Here is a 21,281-nt window from a genome sequence, read left to right as displayed (position 1 = left end):
TGTAGTGTAAAGTAGTGTATAGTGTAGTGTAAAGTAGTGTATAGTGTAGTGTATAGTGTAGTGTATAGTGTAGTGTATAGTGTAGTGTATAGTGTAGTGTATAGTGTAGTGTATAGTGTAGTGTATAGTGTAGTGTAAAGTAGTGTATAGTAGTGTAGGGGCACGGGGGTGACAAGCTCGGGCACTGATCAGCGGTTGACAGGTTTGCTATTCGCGTCTGCTAATCGATTATAATCAATCAATACTATAGACGTTTAATTTCCCAGTTCACATAAGCACCCCACCAATAAGACTTCAAATTTCCCAATGCAGATGAGCATCCGGGTCCCTTCCCGCCGGACTCCCCGCGCGAGCTCTGGTTGGCTCCGGTCGTTTTGGCGGGAAATCCAAATCGGGCCAATCACGACGCGGCGTTGGCGTCACGTGACCGGTACCAACAGCCGGCTCCCCCCCCCCTCCCCCCGCAAACGGTTGGCGGTGATTGAAAGCCGCGAAGGAGTCTGAGGTAAATTATGAACTTAGTTTTAAAATATTAATATATTTTAACAAAAAACTTTAACTCAAAGCGTAAAGGCGGCACTCGAGATCGAGCGAACGCCTGAAAGAAGAAGAATAAGAGAAAAAAACGCGAGGTAGGTGAGGCGAGTGTGTGTGTGTACATCTGTGTGTATACGAATAACCAACCATATTTGTCTACGAATAACCATCTGTGTGTGTGAATATGCATGAATGTGTGTACATCTGTGTGTGGGGAGCGGTTAGATACACTACCGCTCACCGCCAACACCCGGTGACGATTATTAGAACCGGTCCTGTGCCTCCCCTAGGTCGGCTCAGCCTCAAATGAGTACTTGGTGCGTAGTCCACCCACCTCCACAGATATACAACAAAACAAAGGTCCCCCGTGTAGCCTGTAACAGACTGTAGGGGCAAGTGTGCACTGTGGAACACGAGGTTTGTGGGTTAATACCTCAGTGGGATTTATTTTACTTTGTAAAATAACAACATATAGTTTACTTTTTACGTTTAAGTGAATTGTTTACCCTTCTTATACTTTGCACTCACATCGTGTTTGTGTGTTGCGTTCGTTGTTGTTTTAACGTTTAGAAACATCTGCAATGAAAGAGCTTCATAGCTCATCGGATTTCTCGTGCAGTATAAATACATTTGGATTTAAAGCTTTCGTGACTGCAGGGATTCATTTTCTTGGTTCTTTCGGTCAAACGCTCGCACTCACCAACCCACTCACCCACTCACCAACCCACTCACTCACCAACTCACCCACTCACCAACTCACTCACCCACCCACTCACTCACCAACTAACCCACTTGCCAACTCACCCACTCACCAACCCACTCACTCACCAACTCACCCACTCACCAACCCACTCACTCACCAACTCACCCACTCACCAACTCACCCACTCACCAACCCACTCACTCACCAACTCACCCACTCACCAACTCACCCACTCACCAACTCACCAACTCACCACTCACCACTCAACTCACCAACTCACCCACTCACCAACTCACCCACTCACCAACTCACCCACTCACCAACTCACCCACTCACCCACCCCTCCCCTACACCTCCCACCCATTTACTCACCCAACTGCTCACTCACCCACCCACTCACCCACTCACCAACTCACCCACTCACCAACTCACCCACTCACCAACTTACCCACTCACCAACTCACCCACTCACCAACTCACCAACTCACCCACTCACCAACTCACCCACTCACTAACTCACTCACTCACCAACCCACTCACTCACCAACCCACTCACTCACCAACTCACCCACTCACCAACTCACCCACTCACCAACTCACCCACTCACCCACTCACTAACTCACTCACTCACCAACCCACTCACTCACCAACCCACTCACTCACCAACTCACCCACTCACCAACTCACTCACTCACCAACCCACCCGCTCGCCCACCCTCCCCTACACCTCCCACCCATTTACTCACCAAACTGCTCACCCACCCACTCACCAACCACTCACTCACCAACTCACCCACTCACCAACTCACCCCCTCACCAACTCACTCCCTCACCAACTCACCCCCTCACCAACTCACCCCCTCACCAACTCACTCACTCACCAACCCACCCACTCGCCCACCCTCCCCTACACCTCCCACCCATTTACTCACCAAACTGCTCACCCACCCACTCACCAACCCACTCACTCACCAACTCACCCACTCACCAACTCACCCACTCACCAACTCACTCACTCCCCAACCCACTCACTCACCAACTCACCCACTCACCAACTCACTCACTCACCAACCCACCCACTCGCCCACCCTCCCCTACACCTCCCACCCATTTACTCACCAAACTGCTCACCCACCCACTCACCAACCCACTCACTCACCAACTCACCCACTCACCAACTCACCCACTCACCAATCCACTCACTCACCAACTCACCCACTCACCAACTCACCAACTCACCCACTCACCAACTCACCCACTCACCAACTCACCAACTCACCCACTCACCAACTCACCCACTCACCAACCCACCCGCTCGCCCACCCTCCCCTACACCTCCCACCCATTTACTCACCCAACTACTCACTCACCCACCCACTCACCAACCCACTCACTCACCAACTCACCCACTCACCAACCCTCCCCTACACCTCCCACCCATTTACTCACCAAATTTCTCACTCACCCACCCACTCACCAACCCACTCACTCACCCACTCACCAACTCACCCACTCGCCCACCCTTCCCTACACCTCTCACCCATTTACTCACCAAACTGCTCACATCACCCACCCACTCACCAACCCACTCACTCACCAACTCACCCACTCGCCAACTCACCCACTCACCAACCCACCCACTCGCCCACCCTCCCCTACACCTCCCACCCATTTACTCACCAAACTGCTCACTCACTCACCCACTCACCAACCCACTCGCTTACCAACTCACCCACTCGCCAACTCACCCACTCACCAACTCACCCACTCACCAACTCACTCACCAACCCACCCACCTCCTCACTCACCCACCCACTCACCAACCCACCCACTCGCCCACCCTCCCCTACACCTCCCACCCATTTACTCACCCAACTACTCACTCACCCACCCACTCACCAAACCACTCACTCACCAACTCACCCACTCGCCAACCCACCCACTCGCCCACCCTCCCATACACCTCCCACCCATTTACTCACCAAAGTGCTCACTCACCCACCCACTCACCAACCCACTCACTCACCAACTCACCCACTCACCAAGCCACCCACTCACCAACTCACCCACTCGCCAACCCACCCACTCGCCCACCCTCCCCTACACCTCCCACCCATTTACTCACCAAGCTGCTCACCCCCTTCCCATCTCCCTCCCGCCACAGACTCAGCTACCCACCACCGTCGCCACGGCAACCTCTCTCCCAAGCCAGCCTTTCCATTGGCTGACGGGGTTTCTCAAGGCAGCTCCTGATTGGTCAGTCGAGCCAGGATGGCGGTGACTTCCGTGGGGGGGCAGCCACCCCCGCTGGACTCCCACAATTCCCCGGAGCAAGTGGCAGCAATGGTGCATTGTGGGGGTCGGGTGATGGAGTCACGTGGAGAGGAGTCCATGGGACTGGATCGACGTGCATCGATGGACACGCCTATTCGCTCGCCTACATTCTCACCTGAAGACTCGCCCACACGTGCAGCTCACGATGAAGCTGAAGGATTGAATCATCACTCATCTACACGTTCACCTCTCCACTCACTTCGCGATGAACACGAACAATTGAATGAACGCTCACCCACCTACTCGCCTGAATACTCGCCTACACACTCGCTCGACTATTCAACTGCCCACTTACCTGAACGCTCACTTACCCACTCGCCTCGCAGTGAAGCTGAAGGTTTGAACGAGCGGACACCCGAACATTCACATGCTAGTTCACCTGAACCACGTAGCGAACACTCGTGTACGCACTCACCCGCGCGCTCACTTGCACCACGCTCACCCGCACACGACAGTGACCCCTCACCGGAGCGTCTGCGCGCTCACTCGCACACAGAGGACTCCCACTCCCCGGGCCTCTCTCCCCAGAGACTCTTCGCTCTCCGGCACTCCCCCTCTTCTCCCCTCTGCTTTCCATCTCTCTCCGTCTCCAGTCTCTTTTGCGGTCCCCGTGTCTCCTCTGGGCTTCCTGTGTCTCCCTGTCTCTCTCCAACCTCCCGTGTTCCCCCTGACCTCTCTATGTCTCGCTGCGTCTCTCCAGCCTCCCAAAGCTCCCCTAATCTCGCTGCGTGTCGCAGTCTCTCCCCCGGTGTCCCCGCGTCTCCCTCGGTCTCCCCACGCGTCCCCGCATCTCCCCACGTCACCCGCGTCTCGAGTCTCCGCCAGCAGCAGCAGCAGCCGTCCCCTGCCTCTGCGGCGGCCATGCTGAGCGGCGGACTGCATCGCATGCCGGCCATCGTGAACCTCCTGCTCGTCCTCCTGAAGCGGCGCGGGGAGGAGATGGGGCCTTGGGCAGCTGCCCTGAGGTAAGTCGGTTGAACACGTAAGAAGGCGTCCTTGAAGTTGATTGGTCCACACCCGAGACAGCTTTCCTTAGAGCCTAATCTCACATGGGTTGGACCAGATGACGCTAAAAGGCGCACAACTCAAAGACAACGCACCATCAGAGTACGAGAGCTCGGGGTAAAGCATTTACACCATTGGAACCTCATTTGCCAGTAAAAAAAAAAAGGTTAAAAAAACAATTTTATTTTTTACTAGCAAATGAGGTTCCAATGGTGATCGCTGATTCGTCATCGCCGTCAATGATGCTTAATGATCGTGTCCTCCTTACCTCCCCGCCCCCCCTCCACAAGGGAGAGGAAACGTCACCGAGTCACCCAGCGCCGCCTCGCCTGGGCCCTCAGCAGGCTGCGCGAGACTCGCCAGGCCCTGGACGTCGCCGTGGAGATGGAGCGGCGCAGGGAGGCGGTGGTGAGGCAGCTGGATGAGGTGAGGGGTGGTTCACTTCTGTCTCGCCACGGTGGCTAGGAGACGTTAACGAGCTCGACTGGTATACAGGAGGCCGTGGGCTCGTTCCCGAACCCTGACGATGCCTGCTGCTGTATATGTGGAGTTTGTGTGTCTCTCTCTCCCCGTGGTTGCGTGGATTTTTCTCCGGGTCCTTTGGTTTTTTCCCTCCATTTTGAAACATGCGTCCGTGGTATTTGGCTGCTAGAAATTTCCACGCAATGATAAGCCAATTAATTTGTGGCCCGGTCGCTTCTAAAGTAAAAGATAGTTTAGTATGTACGTCGAACTTAGCCAAACGTACGTAGCCAAACGTACGTAGCCAATCATCTGGAGAGGTCTGCACTGTTTTGCCGTCTCTGCCTCCGCGTTTATTTTTGAATCACGGCCGCTGAGCGCCAAGCCCAGAGGCCCAAAATGTGGCCGGGCGTGGTGCTAGCCACCGACCCCCTCGTGTGCCGTGCCTGCCTTCATAGGTTCCTCTCGTCTTCTTGGTTCTTTCGGTAAAGTCACGTAGAATGGAAATAATAAAATAATAAAAATAAAATAGTTCTCACGACGTTTCGGCCACAACGCAAGCGGCCGTCCTCAGGTGAGGAACAGGTCTGTCGAGACGACAGAGTCTGAATGACTTTGTCTTCTGACCTGTTCCTCACCTGAGAACGGCCGCTTGCGTTGTGGCCGAAACGTCGTGAGAATTATTTTATTATGTTTCATTTTTATTATTTTATTATTATTTCCATTCTACGTGACTTTACCGAAAGAACCAAGAAGATGAATCTCTGCAGTCACGAAAGGTTCCTCTCGCTAACAGCACTTGCCCCAACGGTTTAAGGCTGCACGGGGAATCTTTGTGGGGAGCGGTAGAGTGGCAGTTAAGGCGCCGCGCTAAGAACTTCAGCGACCCCAGTTCGATTCCCGCTCACGGCCAACACCAGTAACGATAACCTGAATCGCTCCTGGGCCTCCCCGAGGTCGAATCAGCCTCGAACGAGTACCTGGTGCGAAACCAAGGCGGTCGAGCGTGGTGCTCGCCAACCCGGCCGTTCGTGTGCCGTGCCGGCCTTCGTAGGTGCTGCTGCTACTCTCGCTAACGGCACTCGCTCCAACGGTCCCTTGAAGGCTACACGGGGGGCCCCCTTTGTCTGTTCCGCGCGCGCGTTTACCGCAGACCCTGGCGCAAGTGGTGCGGTGCTGCAAGAGGAGAGACGCTCATCTCACAGAGCAGAGTCCCACGGTGCAAGCAGAGAAGGTAAAGTATGGAGCGGGGGGCGGGAGGGAGGTAGGGAGGGGAGCAGGACGAAGGGAGGCTTGCGTGGTGACGTGGCTGATCGCGAGCGGCGGCGTTCGTTGCGCGCACGAAGCGCTTGCCAACAATTGAAGCGCAACAACTCACGGAGCTCGTCAAGGAGCATAAACCACCATCGCTCAAACTCCGGTCGTCATACTCGCAGAGCGGCCTTTGGCTCGCTCAGCGAACAAAGACGGCCACTGCGTAGCGCGGCGCTTTCAGACGCGCTGCTTTTGCGGCCGTCTGGAACGCTCTTCCGATAATTAGGAAGCCGCTTTGAGCTGTGCACTTAAATCACCTGGATTTAAAACGAATTTCTTTAGGACTGCTTTTTTGTGTTTAGATTGTTGCTGCTTCCCCCGCACCTCCGATTAGCACGGCTGGCTACGTACTGTGCAAAAGAAGTTCAACATGCGGGCGAGGACTCGGGTGAAACACGTCGCTTATCTAATCGCCAAATTGCGTTTGCGACGATCGTTCTCCCGACCTCGCCGGGCGAATCGAGCCGTGTCTACGGTAATAATCGGCGCGCTGTCAAACGCTCGCACGCCGCGCGGACGATTCCATTTTGTTTGGCTGTGTGTCAGAGGTCGTGAGGAGGGAGGGGAGGGAGGCATTCTCGACGACATAGATGTGGGTAAGTGCCTTACGTGGCCTCGCCCCCGAGACAGCAGTTGCTGTGAATCGCTGACTGCGCGCGCACGCGTTGAGTCCGCGTTAACGTTCAGGGTTTCGCGTCTCTTTTGATTTTTCGATTTAAAGCTTTCGTGACTGCAGGGATTCATCTTCTTGGTTCTTTTGGTAAAGTCACGCAGAAGGGAAATAATAAAATAATAAAAATAAAACATAATAAAATAAAATAATAAAATAAAATAATAAAATAATATAATAAAATATAATAATTTTTTTATTTTATGATTTTTTATTATTTTATTACTTCCCTTCTACGTGACTTTACCGAAAGAACCAAGAAGATGGTTTCGCGTCTCTTTTGATTGTGAAGCAGGCAGCGGAGCCGAGCCACGGCACGGGGACCCAGAGTGACTCGGAGGTGGTGGAGCGTGGGGACGACACGGAGACGGAGAGAGACTCGGACGTGGCGGTGGTGGTGGTGGTGGAGGAGGAGGAGGAGAGAGACTCTGTAGTGAAGGAGAGAGACTCTGTAGTGAAGGAGAGAGTCTCTGTAGTGAAGGAGAGAGACCAGTTGAAGGAGGAGAGAGACCGGGTGGTGGAGGAGAGAGACCAGTTCAAGGAGGAGAGAGACTCTGTAGTGAAGGAGAGAGACCAGTTGAAGGAGGAGAGAGACCAGATGAAGGAGGAGAGAGACTCTGTAGTGAAGGAGAGAGACCAGTTGAAGGAGGAGAGAGACCGGATCAAGGAGGAGAGAGACTCTGTAGTGAAGGAGAGAGACCAGTTGAAGGAGGAGAGAGACCAGATGAAGGAGGAGAGAGACTCTGTAGTGAAGGAGAGAGACCAGTTGAAGGAGGAGAGAGACCGGATCAAGGAGGAGAGAGACTCTGTAGTGAAGGAGAGAGACCAGTTGAAGGAGGAGAGAGACCAGATCAAGGAGGAGAGAGACCGGATCAAGGAGGAGAGAGACTCTGTAGTGAAGGAGAGAGACCAGTTGGTGGAGGAGAGAGACTCTGTAGTGAAGGAGAGAGACTCTGTAATGAAGGAGAGAAACCTGGTGGTGGAGGAGAGAGATGGGTTGAAGGAGGAGCGAGACCAGTTGAAGGAGGAGAGAGACCTGGTGGTGGAGGAGAGAGACCGGTTGAAGGAGGAGAGAGATGGGTTGAAGGAGGAGAGAGAGCAGTTGAAGGAGGAGAGAGACTCTGTAGTGAAGGAGAGAGACCAGTTGGTGGAGGAGAGAGACTCTGTAGTGAAGGAGAGAGACTCTGTAATGAAGGAGAGAAACCTGGTGGTGGAGGAGAGAGATGGGTTGAAGGAGGAGCGAGACCAGTTGAAGGAGGAGAGAGACCTGGTGGTGGAGGAGAGAGACCAGTTGAAGGAGGAGAGAGACCGGTTGAAGGAGGAGAGAGACCAGATGAAGGAGGAGAGAGACCGGGTGGTGGAGGATAGAGTGCAGTTGAAGGAGGAGAGAGACGCTGTAGTGAAGGAGAGAGATGAGTTGAAGGAGGAGAGAGACGGGTTGGTGGAGGAGAGAGACAGTGAGGTGAAGGAGAGGGAGGCGGTGGAGAGGGGTGGACGCGCTCGGGTCGAGGAGCTGAAGAGGCTGCTGCACACGGAGGAGGCCGCCCGGGACCAGGCCGTGCAGATGGAGGCCTCGATGCGGGAGACACTTCGCCTCCGAGAGGAGGAGATGAGATCGCTGCGACAGGAGCACGAGCAACGGTGAGATAAGCGGGGGGGGGGGGGGGTGGACACGGCGAGATTCGAGAGAACGCGGGGAGATCGGTTGTTCAACTAAAACTATAAACTATATTTAATTTTTTGTTTTACCAGGTTAGGCCCGCTGAGCCGTATAGCTCTTTCGAAGAAGGCTATCGCATATGGTAGCTCAATTTAGTGGCTTGTCACTTGGGAATTTATAGCAGCCAAATACTATTCAAAGTTTATTCTAAATGTGGAGGGTAAAACCGGTGGACCCGGAAGCAATTCCACGCGACCACGGGGAGAACACGCAAACTCCAGACGTAGATCGGGCGTCAGGGTTGGGATTAAATCCACAACCTGCTGTATACCAGGCGAGACAAATGGGAGAGATACGGAGACATTGGGACACATGGGGAGACTTGGGGAGATACCGGGAGCTATAAACACACTTGTAGATCTCGATTTAAAGCTTTCATGACTGCAGGGATTCATCTTCTTGGTTCTTTCGGTGCTGCTAATCCTGCATAATGCACGGGCATAAGTAGTACTAATCACATACCTGCATTTCCCATATCCCTTCCCTTTGATGCTGCTAATCCTGCATAATGCACGGGCATAAGTAGTACTAATCACATACCTGCATTTCCCATATCCCCTCCCTTTGATGCTGCTAATCCTGCATAATGCACGGACATAAGTGGTGCTAATCACATACCTGCATTTCCCATAAATATGCTGAATTCCTCTTGATATGCAAATTCTTTTGTCAAGGTGCCCTTTCCCCCCCTTCCAACCCAGCTTAAATATACGCTCCAAGCATGGTGCTGTTTCATTCAGACGCTGTCGCCTCGACAGACCTGGTTTTCACCTGAGGACGGCTGCTTGCGTTGTAGCCGAAACGTCGTGATAATTATTTTATTATGTTTTATTTCATTATTTTTATTGTTTCCCTTCTACGTGACGACTTTACCGAAAGAACCAAGAAGATGAACACTTGTTGATCCTCATTCACACACAAACAAAGACACAGATCCCCTGTGTAGCCTACATAGGCTTTTGGGGCAAGTGCTATAAGCGTGCACCTATGAAGGCCGGCACGGCACTTGAAGGGGAAGGTGGCCAACACTACGCCTGGCCGTCTTTGTCTCCCCATTGCAGCTTCGTATGGAACGATAGACTAGGAAACTTCCGACACATCAGTATTACACAGCCGATGAAAAGATAATGCTGCTCGACTGATTCGGAGTAAGACCTCTGCCGCCAAACTGGTACTGGTCACAAGCTCACTACTCAGGTGTGGGAGGTCATCGTTTCTCTCCACAACTGCCCCATCACTCACGAGGAGGTGGGGTATTTTACTGCATAAAATGCCCGGGTAGATGCGTTATGTTTGGTGGGAATGATAGTGCAAAGACGACTTGACACATTTTTCTTGAGATGGTTTCTTTAATGAAGACACGTTCACTCGAACAGACGGAGACCCCACTGCAACTGCCCCAAGTCTCCCGCGTATCTCCCTTATATACGGACTGAGGCCTCACCCCCCCCTTCCAGAACCTTCTTGCTGACTGGACGCTCGCTCCACCAGCAGACTCTACCGTCCTCTTCCCTCGCCACAAGTCCCTTCGTCCTGCAAGCTGACTCTCCTGTCATTACCTCCCGTGGCCACCAGTCCCTTCGCACTCACAGCTGACTCCCCTGTCATTACCTCCCGTGGCCACCAGTCCCTTCACACTCACAGCTGACTCCCCTGTCATTACCTCCCATGGCCACCAGTCCCTTCGCACTCACAGCTGACTCCCCTGTCATTACCTCCCGTGGCCACCAGTCCCTTCGTGCCGCAAGCTGACTCTCCTGTCATTACCTCCCGTGGCCACCAGTCCCTTCGTCCTGCAAGATGACTCCCCTGTCATTACCTCCCGTGGCCACCAGTCCACTCGCACTGCAGGCTGACTCCCCTGTCATTACCTCCCGTGGCCACCAGTCCCTTCGTGCCGCAAGCTGACTCTCCTGTCATTACCTCCCGTGGCCACCAGTTCCTTCGCACTGCAGGCTGACTCCCCTGTCATTACCTCCCGTGGCCACCAGTCCCTTCACACTCACAGCTGACTCCCCTGTCATTACCTCCCGTGGCCACCAGTCCCTTCACACTCACAGCTGACTCCCCTGTCATTACCTCCCGTGGCCACCAGTCCACTCACACTGCAGGCTGACTCCCCTGTCATTACCTCCCGTGGCCACCAGTCCCTTCGTGCCGCAAGCTGACTCTCCTGTCATTACCTCCCGTGGCCACCAGTCCCTTCGTCCTGCAAGATGACTCCCCTGTCATTACCTCCCGTGGCCACCAGTCCACTCGCACTGCAGGCTGACTCCCCTGTCATTACCTCCCGTGGCCACCAGTCCCTTCACACTCACAACTGACTCCCCTGTCATTACCTCCCGTGGCCACTAGTCCCTTCACACTCACAGCTGACTCCCCTGTCATTACCTCCCGTGGCCACTAGTCCCTTCACACTCACAGCTGACTCCCCTGTCATTACCTCCCGTGGCCACCAGTCCCTTCACACTCACAGCTGACTCCCCTGTCATTACCTCCCGTGGCCACCAGTCCCTTCACACTCACAGCTGACTCCCCTGTCATTACCTCCCGTGGCCACCAGTCCCTTCGCACTCACAACTGACTCCCCTGTCATTACCTCCCGTGGCCACCAGTCCCTTCACACTCACAGCTGACTCCCCTGTCATTACCTCCCGTGGCCACCAGTCCCTTCACACTCACAGCTGACTCCCCTGTCATTACCTCCCGTGGCCACCAGTCCCTTCACACTCACAGCTGACTCCCCTGTCATTACCTCCCGTGGCCACCAGTCCCTTCACACTCACAGCTGACTCCCCTGTCATTACCTCCCGTGGCCACCAGTCCCTTCGCACTCACAACTGACTCCCCTGTCATTACCTCCCGTGGCCACCAGTCCCTTCGCACTCACAACTGACTCCCCTGTCATTACCTCCCGTGGCCACCAGTCCCTTCACACTCACAGCTGACTCCCCTGTCATTACCTCCCGTGGCCACCAGTCCACTCGCACTGCAGGTAGACTCTACTGTCATTACAATAGTAAGGCCCCACCACGAAGTGGCACAATGCAGGTTCAGCAGTTGAGTTACCAACTCCTGATTGAGCAGCAATCACCAGATCATCAACATAGAGGGAGCCATCGCTTGACCGCACCCGGGCAGCGGTCAGCCTCCCATTGTACCTGTACCATATGAACGGGGGACACGATTGGAAACACGGGGGATAAGATTGGAGACACAGAGACACACGATTGGAGACACAGACACAATTGGAGACACCAGGGCACACGATTGAAGACACGATTGGAGACACAGAAACACGGGGGACACGTTCGGAGACACGGGATGATGGTGGACACTCCGGTTAGCGCGCGCGCTTCTTCGTGCGCCTTGTCCCCTGCAGCCTCCGCGTCGTCCGCGCGGAGACGGAGCGCCTGTCCTGGGAGAAGCGAGCCCTCGAGGCGTGGAGACACGAGACGACGCTGGCGCTCTCTCGCCTCGTCCGCCACGAGGCGGCGGACGCGGGGACCGCCGGCCACGGCACGCGCAGCGCCGGCGGCCCCGCCGCTCACATCACGAGCCCCGCTGCGCGGACGGGGTACGCGGCGGTCGACCACGACGCGCTCGCCTCTGGCAGCACGGCAGCGTACGCGCCCATCTCCGCCGCGTGCGCCTCAACCACACTCAGCAGCAGCAGTAGCGGCAGCAGCAGCAGCAGTAACTGCAACAGCAGCAGCAGCAGCAGCGGCTGCAACAGCAGCAGCACAGTCGCAATCGGCCCTGACGCGTACACCGCCGGCCAGAACGCGTCCATCCACAATTTGCATGACTTGAGCCCCGACAAATACACGCCTGCTGTCCATAGCACGCACACATCCCTCGCTTACATGGACCAGGCTGTGCCTAACGCACACCACACTATGCATAACGCACACCACACTGTGCCTAACGCACACCACACTGTTCCTAACGCACACCACACTATGCCTAGCGCACACCACACTATCCCTAACGCACACCACACTATGCCTAACACACACCACACTGTGCCTAACACACACCACACTGTGCCTAACGCACACCACACTATGCCTAACGCACACCACACTATGCCTAGCGCACACCACACTATCCCTAACGCACACCACACTATGCCTAACGCATACCACACTATCCCTAGCGAATACCAGACTGTCCCTAACGCACACCACACTATGCCTAACGCACACCACACTATCCCTAGCGAATACCAGATTGTTTCTAACGCACACCAATCTATCGCTAACGCATACCACACTATCCCTAGCGAATACCAGACTATCCCTAACGCACACGAGACTGTCCCTAACACACACCACACTATCCCTAACACACACGAGGCTGTCCCTATTACACACCACACTATCCCTAGCGAATACCATACTGTCCTTAACGCACACCAGACTTTCCCTAACGCACAGCAGTCTATCGCTAACGCATACCACACTATCCCTAGCGAATACCAGGCTGTCCCTATCGCATACCAGACTGTCTCTAACGCACAGCAGTCTATCGCTAACACACACGAGACTGTCCCTAACGCATACCACACTATCCCTAACACATACCAGACTGTCCCTAACACACACCAGTCTATCGCTAACACACACCAGTCTATCGCTAACACATACCACACTATCCCTAGCGAATACCACACTGTCCCTAACACATACCAGACTGTCGCTAACACACACCAGACTGTCGCTAACACACACCAGACTGTCCTTAACGCACAGCAGTCTGTCGTTAACACACAGCAGACTGTCCCTAACACACACCACACTGTCCCTATCACACAGCGGTCTATCGCTAACGGAGACACGTCTGTCGCCACTCCGCCCCTCCTCAATGTCACCGCATCTACCTCCGGCACCGCCACTCGCGCAGCAAACACCCGCAGCCATAACAGACGCACGAGCAGCCCCGCCGTGTCCGTGGTCATCCACGGCACGACCGCCGCCGGACACGGCACGCCCACCGCCGGCCACGGCACGCCCACCGCCGGCCACGGCACGCCCACCGCCGGCCACGGCACGACCGCCGCCGGCCACGGCACGACCGCCGCTGGCTCGCAGAGCAGAGGGGACGAGTGGAGAGGAGAAAGAGAATGTGAGCTGAGGAGATACGTGCAGATGGTAACTTGCTCCACGCACGCACACATACATGTACACACATGTACACACACACATCAGCACGCACACACACATGTACATACATGTACATACATGTACACCCACATCAGCACGCACACATACATGTACATACATGTACATACATGTACACCCACATCAGCACGCACACACACATGTACATACATGTACACACACATCAGCACGCACACATACATGTACATACATATACACACCAAGATATGCACTCACACATACATGTACACACATGTACACACACACATCAGCACGCACACACACATGTACATACATGTACACACACATCAGCACTCACACATACATGCACATACATGTACACACACATCAGCACTCACACATACATGTACACACACATCAGCACTCGCACATACATGTACATACATGTACACACACATCAGCACGCACACATACATGTACATACATGTACACACACATCAGCACGCACACATACATGTACATACATGTACACACACATCAGCATGTACATACATGTACACACACACACATCAGCACTCACACATACATGTACATACATGTACACACCCACATCAGCACTCACACATACATGTACATACATGTACACACCCAGATATGCACTCGCACGTATACATGTACTCACACATTCATGCACGTAGCCTCAACAGACTGCTGGGGCAAGTGCTGTTAGTGAGCTGGCCGGCACGGCACACGAGGGGGTGGGTGGCCAGCACCACGCCCGGCCGCCTTTGTCTCCCCAGTGGTGTTGTTGCTTGCACACCGCACCAGGTACTCGTTTGAGGCTGAGTCGACCTAGAGGAGGAGGCCCAGGACCGGTTCGGATCATCGTCGTCCCGTGACCTCCTGCACCTAGCCTGGCACAGCAGTCACCCATGGCACCTGCTGGGTCTGTACCGTGACCTGCACCTAGCCTGGCACAGCAGTCAACCCACGTCACCTGCTGGGTCTGTCCCGTGACCTCCTGCACCTAGCCTGGCACAGCAGTCAACCCACGTCACCTGCTGGGTCTGTCCCGTGACCTCCTGCACCTAGCCTGGCACAGCAGTCAACCCACGTCACCTGCTGGGCTGTCCCGTGACCTCCTGCACCTAGCCTGGCACAGCAGTCAACCCACGTCACCTACTGGGTCTGTCCCGTGACCTCCTGCACCTAGCCTGGCACAAGCGTCGTTGTGACGTCACCGGTACAAACAAAGACAAAGATGCCCCGTATAGCCTGTAACAGACTGCTGGGGCAAGTGCTGTTAGCGAGCAGCACTTATGAAGGCTACCGGCACTGTGGCACACGAGGGGGTGGGTGGCCAGCACCACGCCCGGCCGCCTTTGTCTCCCCAGTGGCGATGTTTACTGCACACGGCACCAGCTACTCGTCCGTGAGGTTGATTCGACCTCGGGGAAGCTCGGCACCGGTTCAGATGTTCGCCACCGTTATTGGTCGTGACTAGGAATCGAACTGGGGTTGTTGGCGCCACCACCGCTCCCCACACTCTCACGCTCACACAAGGCACGTGTATCTTCTTGGTTCTTTCGGTAAAGTCACGTAGAATGAAAATAATAAAAATAAAACCAAATAAAATAATTCTCACGACGTTTCGGCCACAACGCAAGCAGCCGTCATCAGGTGAAGACCAGGTTTGTCGGGGAGACAGCGTCTGTTTTCATTCATGTCGGGGAGACGAGCGTCTGTTTTCACTCAGACGCTGTCTCCCCGACAGACCTGGTCTTCACCTGAGGACGGCTGCTTGCGTTGTAGCCGAAACGTCGTGAGAATTATTTTATTATGTTTGATTTCATTATTTTTATTGTTTCCCTTCTACGTGACTTTACCGAAAGAACCAAGAAGATGAATCCCTGCAGTCACGAAAGCTTTAAATCGAAAAAGTCACGTATACTCGTATAGCCACCCATATACACACACTCAGTGATCGCATCATTGATGATGGCGAGGTGGTGGTGGATGATGATGATGATGACGTTGATGCTGACGATTTTGCAGCTGTTAAGCCGTTCCCCGGGAATTCCTCTGAGTGGGGAGTTTCAGGAGTCTGGATCCGCTCTGGGCAGGTGAGCATACCATCTCACACTCACCCTCTCTCCCGCGCAATCACACGTTCATCCGTTCGCTCACCCAATCGCTCACCCACTCGCTCACCCTCTCTTCCACACAATCACACGTTCATCTGTTTGTTCACCCAATCGCTCACTCACTCGCTCACTCACTCTCTTCTCCCACGCAATCACACATTCTTCACTCGCTCACCCTGTAGCTGCTCACCCACCCACCCACTCGCACAAATAACTCGGTCACCCTCTTACATGCTAGCTCACCTACTCACCCACTCAAATATCAATTCACTCATCCACCAAAAAACTCACGTAACCATTCATCGACCTCAACACCAACTTACCCACCCGTTCAGCCACTCGCCATAATAACAACGATCGTGCAAATCTGTAATGCGCCCAATATTTCGCGAACATAAATGACAATAAGTGAGGCTCGGAGCCAAGCTCCGGTGTTACTTGAAAACTCGGAGAAAGACGATGGGGCCATTGAGAAAGAGGTGGGGGTTTGAGCTGTCAGAGGTGTAGATTGATCGCTGCTGTAGCTGCTGCTGGCTGCTGTCTGCTGCTGTAGCTGCTGTAGCTGCTGCTGCTGTTGCTGATGACTGCTGATGACTGCTGCTGTAGCTGCTGTCTGCTGCTGCTGCTACTGCCTGCTGCTGCTGTAGCTGCTGTAGCTGCTGCTGGCTCCAACTGCTGCTACTGCTGCTGGCTGCTGATGACTGCTGCTGCTGCTGTTGCTGCTGCTGTAGCTGCTGCTGTTGTAGCTGCTGCTACTGCTGCTGATGTAGCTGCTGCTGACTGCTGCTGTCTGCTGCTGCTGATGATTGCTGCTGGCTGCTGCTGCTGCTGTCTGCTGCTGCTGGCTGCTGCTGCTGACTGCTGCTACTGCTGCTGTAGCTGCTGTAGCTGACTGCTGCTGTCTACTGCTGCTGCTGCTGCTGATGATGACTGCTGCTGCTGCTGCAGACTGCTGCTGCTAGCTACTGCTGCTGCTGACTGCTGCTGCTGCTGGCTGCTACTACTGCTGCTGCTGTGTGCTGCTGCTGACTGCTGCTGGTTGCTGCTGTTGACTGCTGCTGCTACTGCTGCTACTGACTGCTGCTGCTGGCTGCTGCTGCTACTGAGAGTTGCTGCTGTAGCTGCTGCTACTGCTGCTGGTTACTGCTGCTGGCTGCTGCTGCTACTGCTGTCTGCTGCTGTTGGCTACTGCTGTCTGCTGCTGTTGGCTACTGCTGCTACTGCTGCTGGCTGCTGCTGCTGCGGATGACCCACTTCACTCACTCGTTCACAAGACAAAGACCCCCCGTGTAGCCTGAACAGACTGTTGGGGCAAGTGCTGGTAGCGAGTAGCACCGACAAAGGCCGGCACGGCACACGAGGAGGTGGGTGGCCAGCACCACGCCCGGCCGCCTTTGTCTCCCTCGTAGCGATGTTTACACACCGCGCCAGGTACTTATTTAAGGCTGAGTCGACCTAGGGGAGGCCCAGAAACGGTTCCGATCATCGTCACCGGTGTTGGTGACCGTGAGTGGGAATCGCACTCTGGCCGCCGGGTTTGTAGCGCAGCGTAGCGCTAACCACCACTACTCACTCGTTCATTCACATCCCCACACCCACAACAACAGCCGCCGTTCGCCACTAAGTGGCAGTGATGTTACCGTGGCGCTTGTGCCAGGCCCCAGGTGTGCTCCGAGGCCATCACGCGAAGTGTTCGAACGCTCTCCGCTGGCACGAGGTCGCGGGACAGACCCAGGTGCCGTGGGCTGAGATGTCTGGCAGATGCACCACGTTCACCCACTCGCTCAGCCACTCGCAGCTTCAGTTTTGGCTGAAAAATCTATTCGAATCTCCGAGCAGAGCCTCCATCAGTCTTGCTCTTGATTGGAAACTCACTTCTCTAGAACTCCTTAATGTGTTTAGTTTGTTGTCCTTCACCCCGCACCTGCGATCTAGAGCGGTTGGCCTTGTACGGTGCGAAAGAAGTTCAACGTGCGTACACACAAGCGTCCCTGACGCGGCCGTTGTGAACCGCCTGTACACCCACGCATGTCGATTTATCTCGACAGGGACCCCGCCGAGAAGTGTCCACCTCATCAACCTCCTCCTCCCCCGAGTTCTGTCGGGGAGGTCATCTGCTCACCCATTGTTCCTCGCACTTGCAAGGTATGCGTCGCACTGCTGCTGCTGGAGCAGAGGTCGCAACCGGATACCCGATACCCGTACCCTACCCGATACCCGGCTACCCGTACCCGGCCGGGTACGGGTACGGGTACCCATTTGCGACCCTGGTGCGGCCGGGTACGGGTAGGCCGTGAGTCACTGGTGAGTCACCGTTTGTCACTCATTTCCCAACGTCTTGTCTCTTCTCACAATTCAAGTTTCTAGAATCAACCCACCCGCGCCCGCAACATGGCTTCATCCCAGAGGTCGCAATCAGGTACCCGATACCCGTACCCTACCCGTACTCGGCCGGGTAGGGTACGGGTACGGCCGGGTACCCGTTTGCGACCCTGGTGCGGCTGGGTACGGGTAAGGAATCAAAACCCGTTTGCGACCTCTGTGCTAGAGTAGATTTGAAGTTTTTGTGACTTCAAGGATTCATACTCTTTATAGTAATAGGTTTTTACCCTTTCAACTGGTACAAAAACTGACACCTTTATACAAGGGATCATGTTTGCAATAACCACAACACAAGCAGTCAAAATGCAAACAAAAAACACAACTCTGATAATGTATGCACTGTCCTTGAAGTTGATTGGTCCACACCCGAGACAGCTTTTCTTAGAGCCTAGTCTCCATTGGTGTTGGACCAGATGACGCCAAAAGGCAAAATAAGCCCTATTGTTACACGCTTTTATTTAACTGTCTGTTGTTGTATCCTCAAATCTTGTAACTCAATTTTAACCCACTTCCCAATGTGGTATCGACTGCAAACTTGGTATACTGATGTCACACTGATGACAATACCATATTATATCATATATATATATTTTTATATATATATAAAATATATATATCGTTTTTAAATATTCTTTTTTACATGTTATGTTTCGGCTTGGGTCTAATTGTCCACGCTCAACTGACGTTGTCTGTAATTGGCCACGGCCCCTTACGTTGTGGCAAGCCTCGGGGCCACTTCCTGGAGTCGTGGAGTTCTTCCATTACTAGTACGGTACATTTCATTATTCCATTTTCTTTCCCCACCGGTACGAGGTTTCTGCATTTCGATTTAAAGCTTTCGTGACTGCACGGATTCATCTTCTAATCCTGCATAATGCACGGGCATAATATGACTTTAAACCCCCCGCCAAACCTACGCATTTCACAAGTAGTACTAATCGCATATCTGCATTTCCCATAAATATGCTAAATTCCTCTTGATATGCAAATTATTTTGTCAAGGCGCTCTTCCCCCCTCCAACCCAGCAGCTTAAATAGACGCTCCAAGCCTGGGGTGTGTCATTTAGACTCTGTCTTCTCGACAGACCTGTTCTCCACCTGAGGACGGCTGCTTGCGTTGTGGCCGAAAACGTCGTGACAATTATTTTATTACGTTTTATTGTTATTACTTTATTATTCCCATTCTACGTGACTTTACCGAAAGAACCAAGAAGAGGTTTCTGCATTCGCGAGAGGCTTTGTCGCACCATCTGCGCGTTTCCCCTGTTCGCGTGCGCAGCCTCCGCACGGCCCCACCGCTCATCCCGCCACTCGCCCCTCCGCCGCAGTGCCGCGTCGATCCAGGTCAGCCGGAGGCGGCGTCCGTCAAGCCGGGCGAAGTCGCAAAGCTGCGGTGTGGCGCTAGCGCAGTCCGCGGCGCGCGAGTCAACCAGGATCAGGACCCGGTTCGCTCGAGATACAATTTTATTCCGGCGTTGTGCAACGCATGACAACACGGTAACAGCCGAAAGCCGTCGTGGTGGGTGTGTAAGGTAGCGTAACTTGTAACGTGCAAATTTCGATGTTCAGCTTCTTTCGTGACTGCAGGGATTCATCTTCTTGGTTCTTTCGGTAAAGTCACGTAGAAGGGAAATAATAAAATAATAAAAATAAAACATAAAATAATTCTCACGACGTTTCGGCCACAACGCAAGCAGCATTGGGACGCTGTCTTCCCGACAGACCTGTTCTTCACCTGAGGACGGCCGCTTGCGTTGTGGCCGAAACGTCGTCAGAATTATTTTATGATGTTTTATTTTTATTATTTTATTATCTCCCTTCTACGTGACTTTACCGAAAGAACCAAGAGGAGGGTTAGGGTTGTTGTTGGGTTTTGTTTCTCTGCCACGGCCGCCGTTGACGCCGTGCGTGCTGTGATTTGGTGCGTTGTTGTTGTGGTTTGCGGTTGTTTTTTGTTGTTGTTTACGGTAGCGTGCCCATCGTGTGACGGGCCACAATTGGGTGGAGGGAGGGAGGGTCTGCCCCGTGACCACCTCTTGCCAATTTAACACGTAGCATGCTTTCACGACCAATATTATTCATAATCAACGTTGTTGGGTTGAGATCGCGTTGTTTATAAATGTGTCGTAACCCTCCACCACCCGACACGGCCAAACAGTAAACAATGTGTCACGTTTTTTTCAAAGGACAAATTAATTCACTTCTTTAGCCCCACCGGTGGTGTGCTGAAGAGAGAATCAACAGCATTTTAAAATGTGAGTAGTGCGACGTTTCGCTGATAATTACAATCAGCTTCATCGGGCAAGAATGGTGAAGCTCTCCTGTTGCTCCCGGTCTTGCCAGCTTGCGAGAGCCACACACTCGAAGTGTTCCGGCCTCGTGGTGCACCAAGCCTGGCACGGGCGCCCGCGACATCACCGCCAACCCTAGTGGCGATCGATCGGCTGCAGTTGCCAAGTCGCGTGGAGTAAACGCCGGGTTGTGTGTCGGGAGAGTAAACCCGCAATGTTCGCTGCGGCGTTTCGCCGGCTTGAATATCGGCGGTCGAAAGCCTCCGTTGCTAAACTGGGCCATGGAGTTGAGTAGCGCGGTTGGCAGGCGGCAGAGGCTGCGGTTTGTGTTGTTGCTGAGAGGCTGTGATCGTTGCACCCGCAGTCGTTTAATACAAACACTTATATATCGTGGCGAGACCATGTCCCCTGCGTACGTGTGTTGAACTTCCTTTTGCACCGTACGTACCCAACCGTGCTGATCTCTGTGTCTCTATGTGCCTCTGTCCCTGGGAGTCTGTGTCTCTGGGAGTCTGGGAGTCTGTGTCTCTATGGGACTTGTGTGTCTATGTTGTGTGTCTATGTTGTGTGTCCCTCTCTGTGTCTCTCTGTGTGT

General features: G+C 53.8%; 1 protein-coding gene across 6 annotated transcripts; it reads left to right on the top strand.

The window, feature by feature from the left end:
• The first annotated feature begins 459 nt into the window (after positions 1 to 459).
• Positions 460 to 21,097, top strand: LOC133362882 (uncharacterized protein SPEM3-like). Of its 6 annotated transcripts, none has more exons than XM_061581824.1 (9): positions 460 to 632; positions 3,406 to 4,540; positions 4,871 to 5,006; positions 6,196 to 6,276; positions 7,322 to 8,667; positions 12,129 to 13,899; positions 15,925 to 15,992; positions 18,062 to 18,158; positions 19,724 to 21,097. In XM_061581824.1, the coding sequence occupies exons 2-9, from the start codon at positions 3,513 to 3,515 to the stop codon at positions 19,883 to 19,885; spliced, it is 4,689 nt and encodes a 1,562-aa protein (XP_061437808.1). In that variant the 5' UTR covers positions 460 to 632; positions 3,406 to 3,512; the 3' UTR covers positions 19,886 to 21,097. The 6 variants fall into 6 exon arrangements, with proteins under 6 accessions (XP_061437808.1, XP_061437806.1, XP_061437809.1 ...); XM_061581822.1 differs by having other exon boundaries at positions 7,319 to 8,667; XM_061581825.1 differs by having other exon boundaries at positions 7,319 to 8,667; positions 19,675 to 21,097.
• Positions 21,098 to 21,281: the final 184 nt, after the last annotated feature.

This window comes from Lethenteron reissneri, unplaced genomic scaffold, assembly GCF_015708825.2.
Source record: "Lethenteron reissneri isolate LAM-NWPU_2019-01 unplaced genomic scaffold, ASM1570882v1 scaffold_1638, whole genome shotgun sequence".
Taxonomy (NCBI): domain Eukaryota; kingdom Metazoa; phylum Chordata; class Hyperoartia; order Petromyzontiformes; family Petromyzontidae; genus Lethenteron; species Lethenteron reissneri.
Note: the sequence above shows the minus strand (reverse complement) of the source record. Positions and strands in the feature narration are given on the sequence as shown.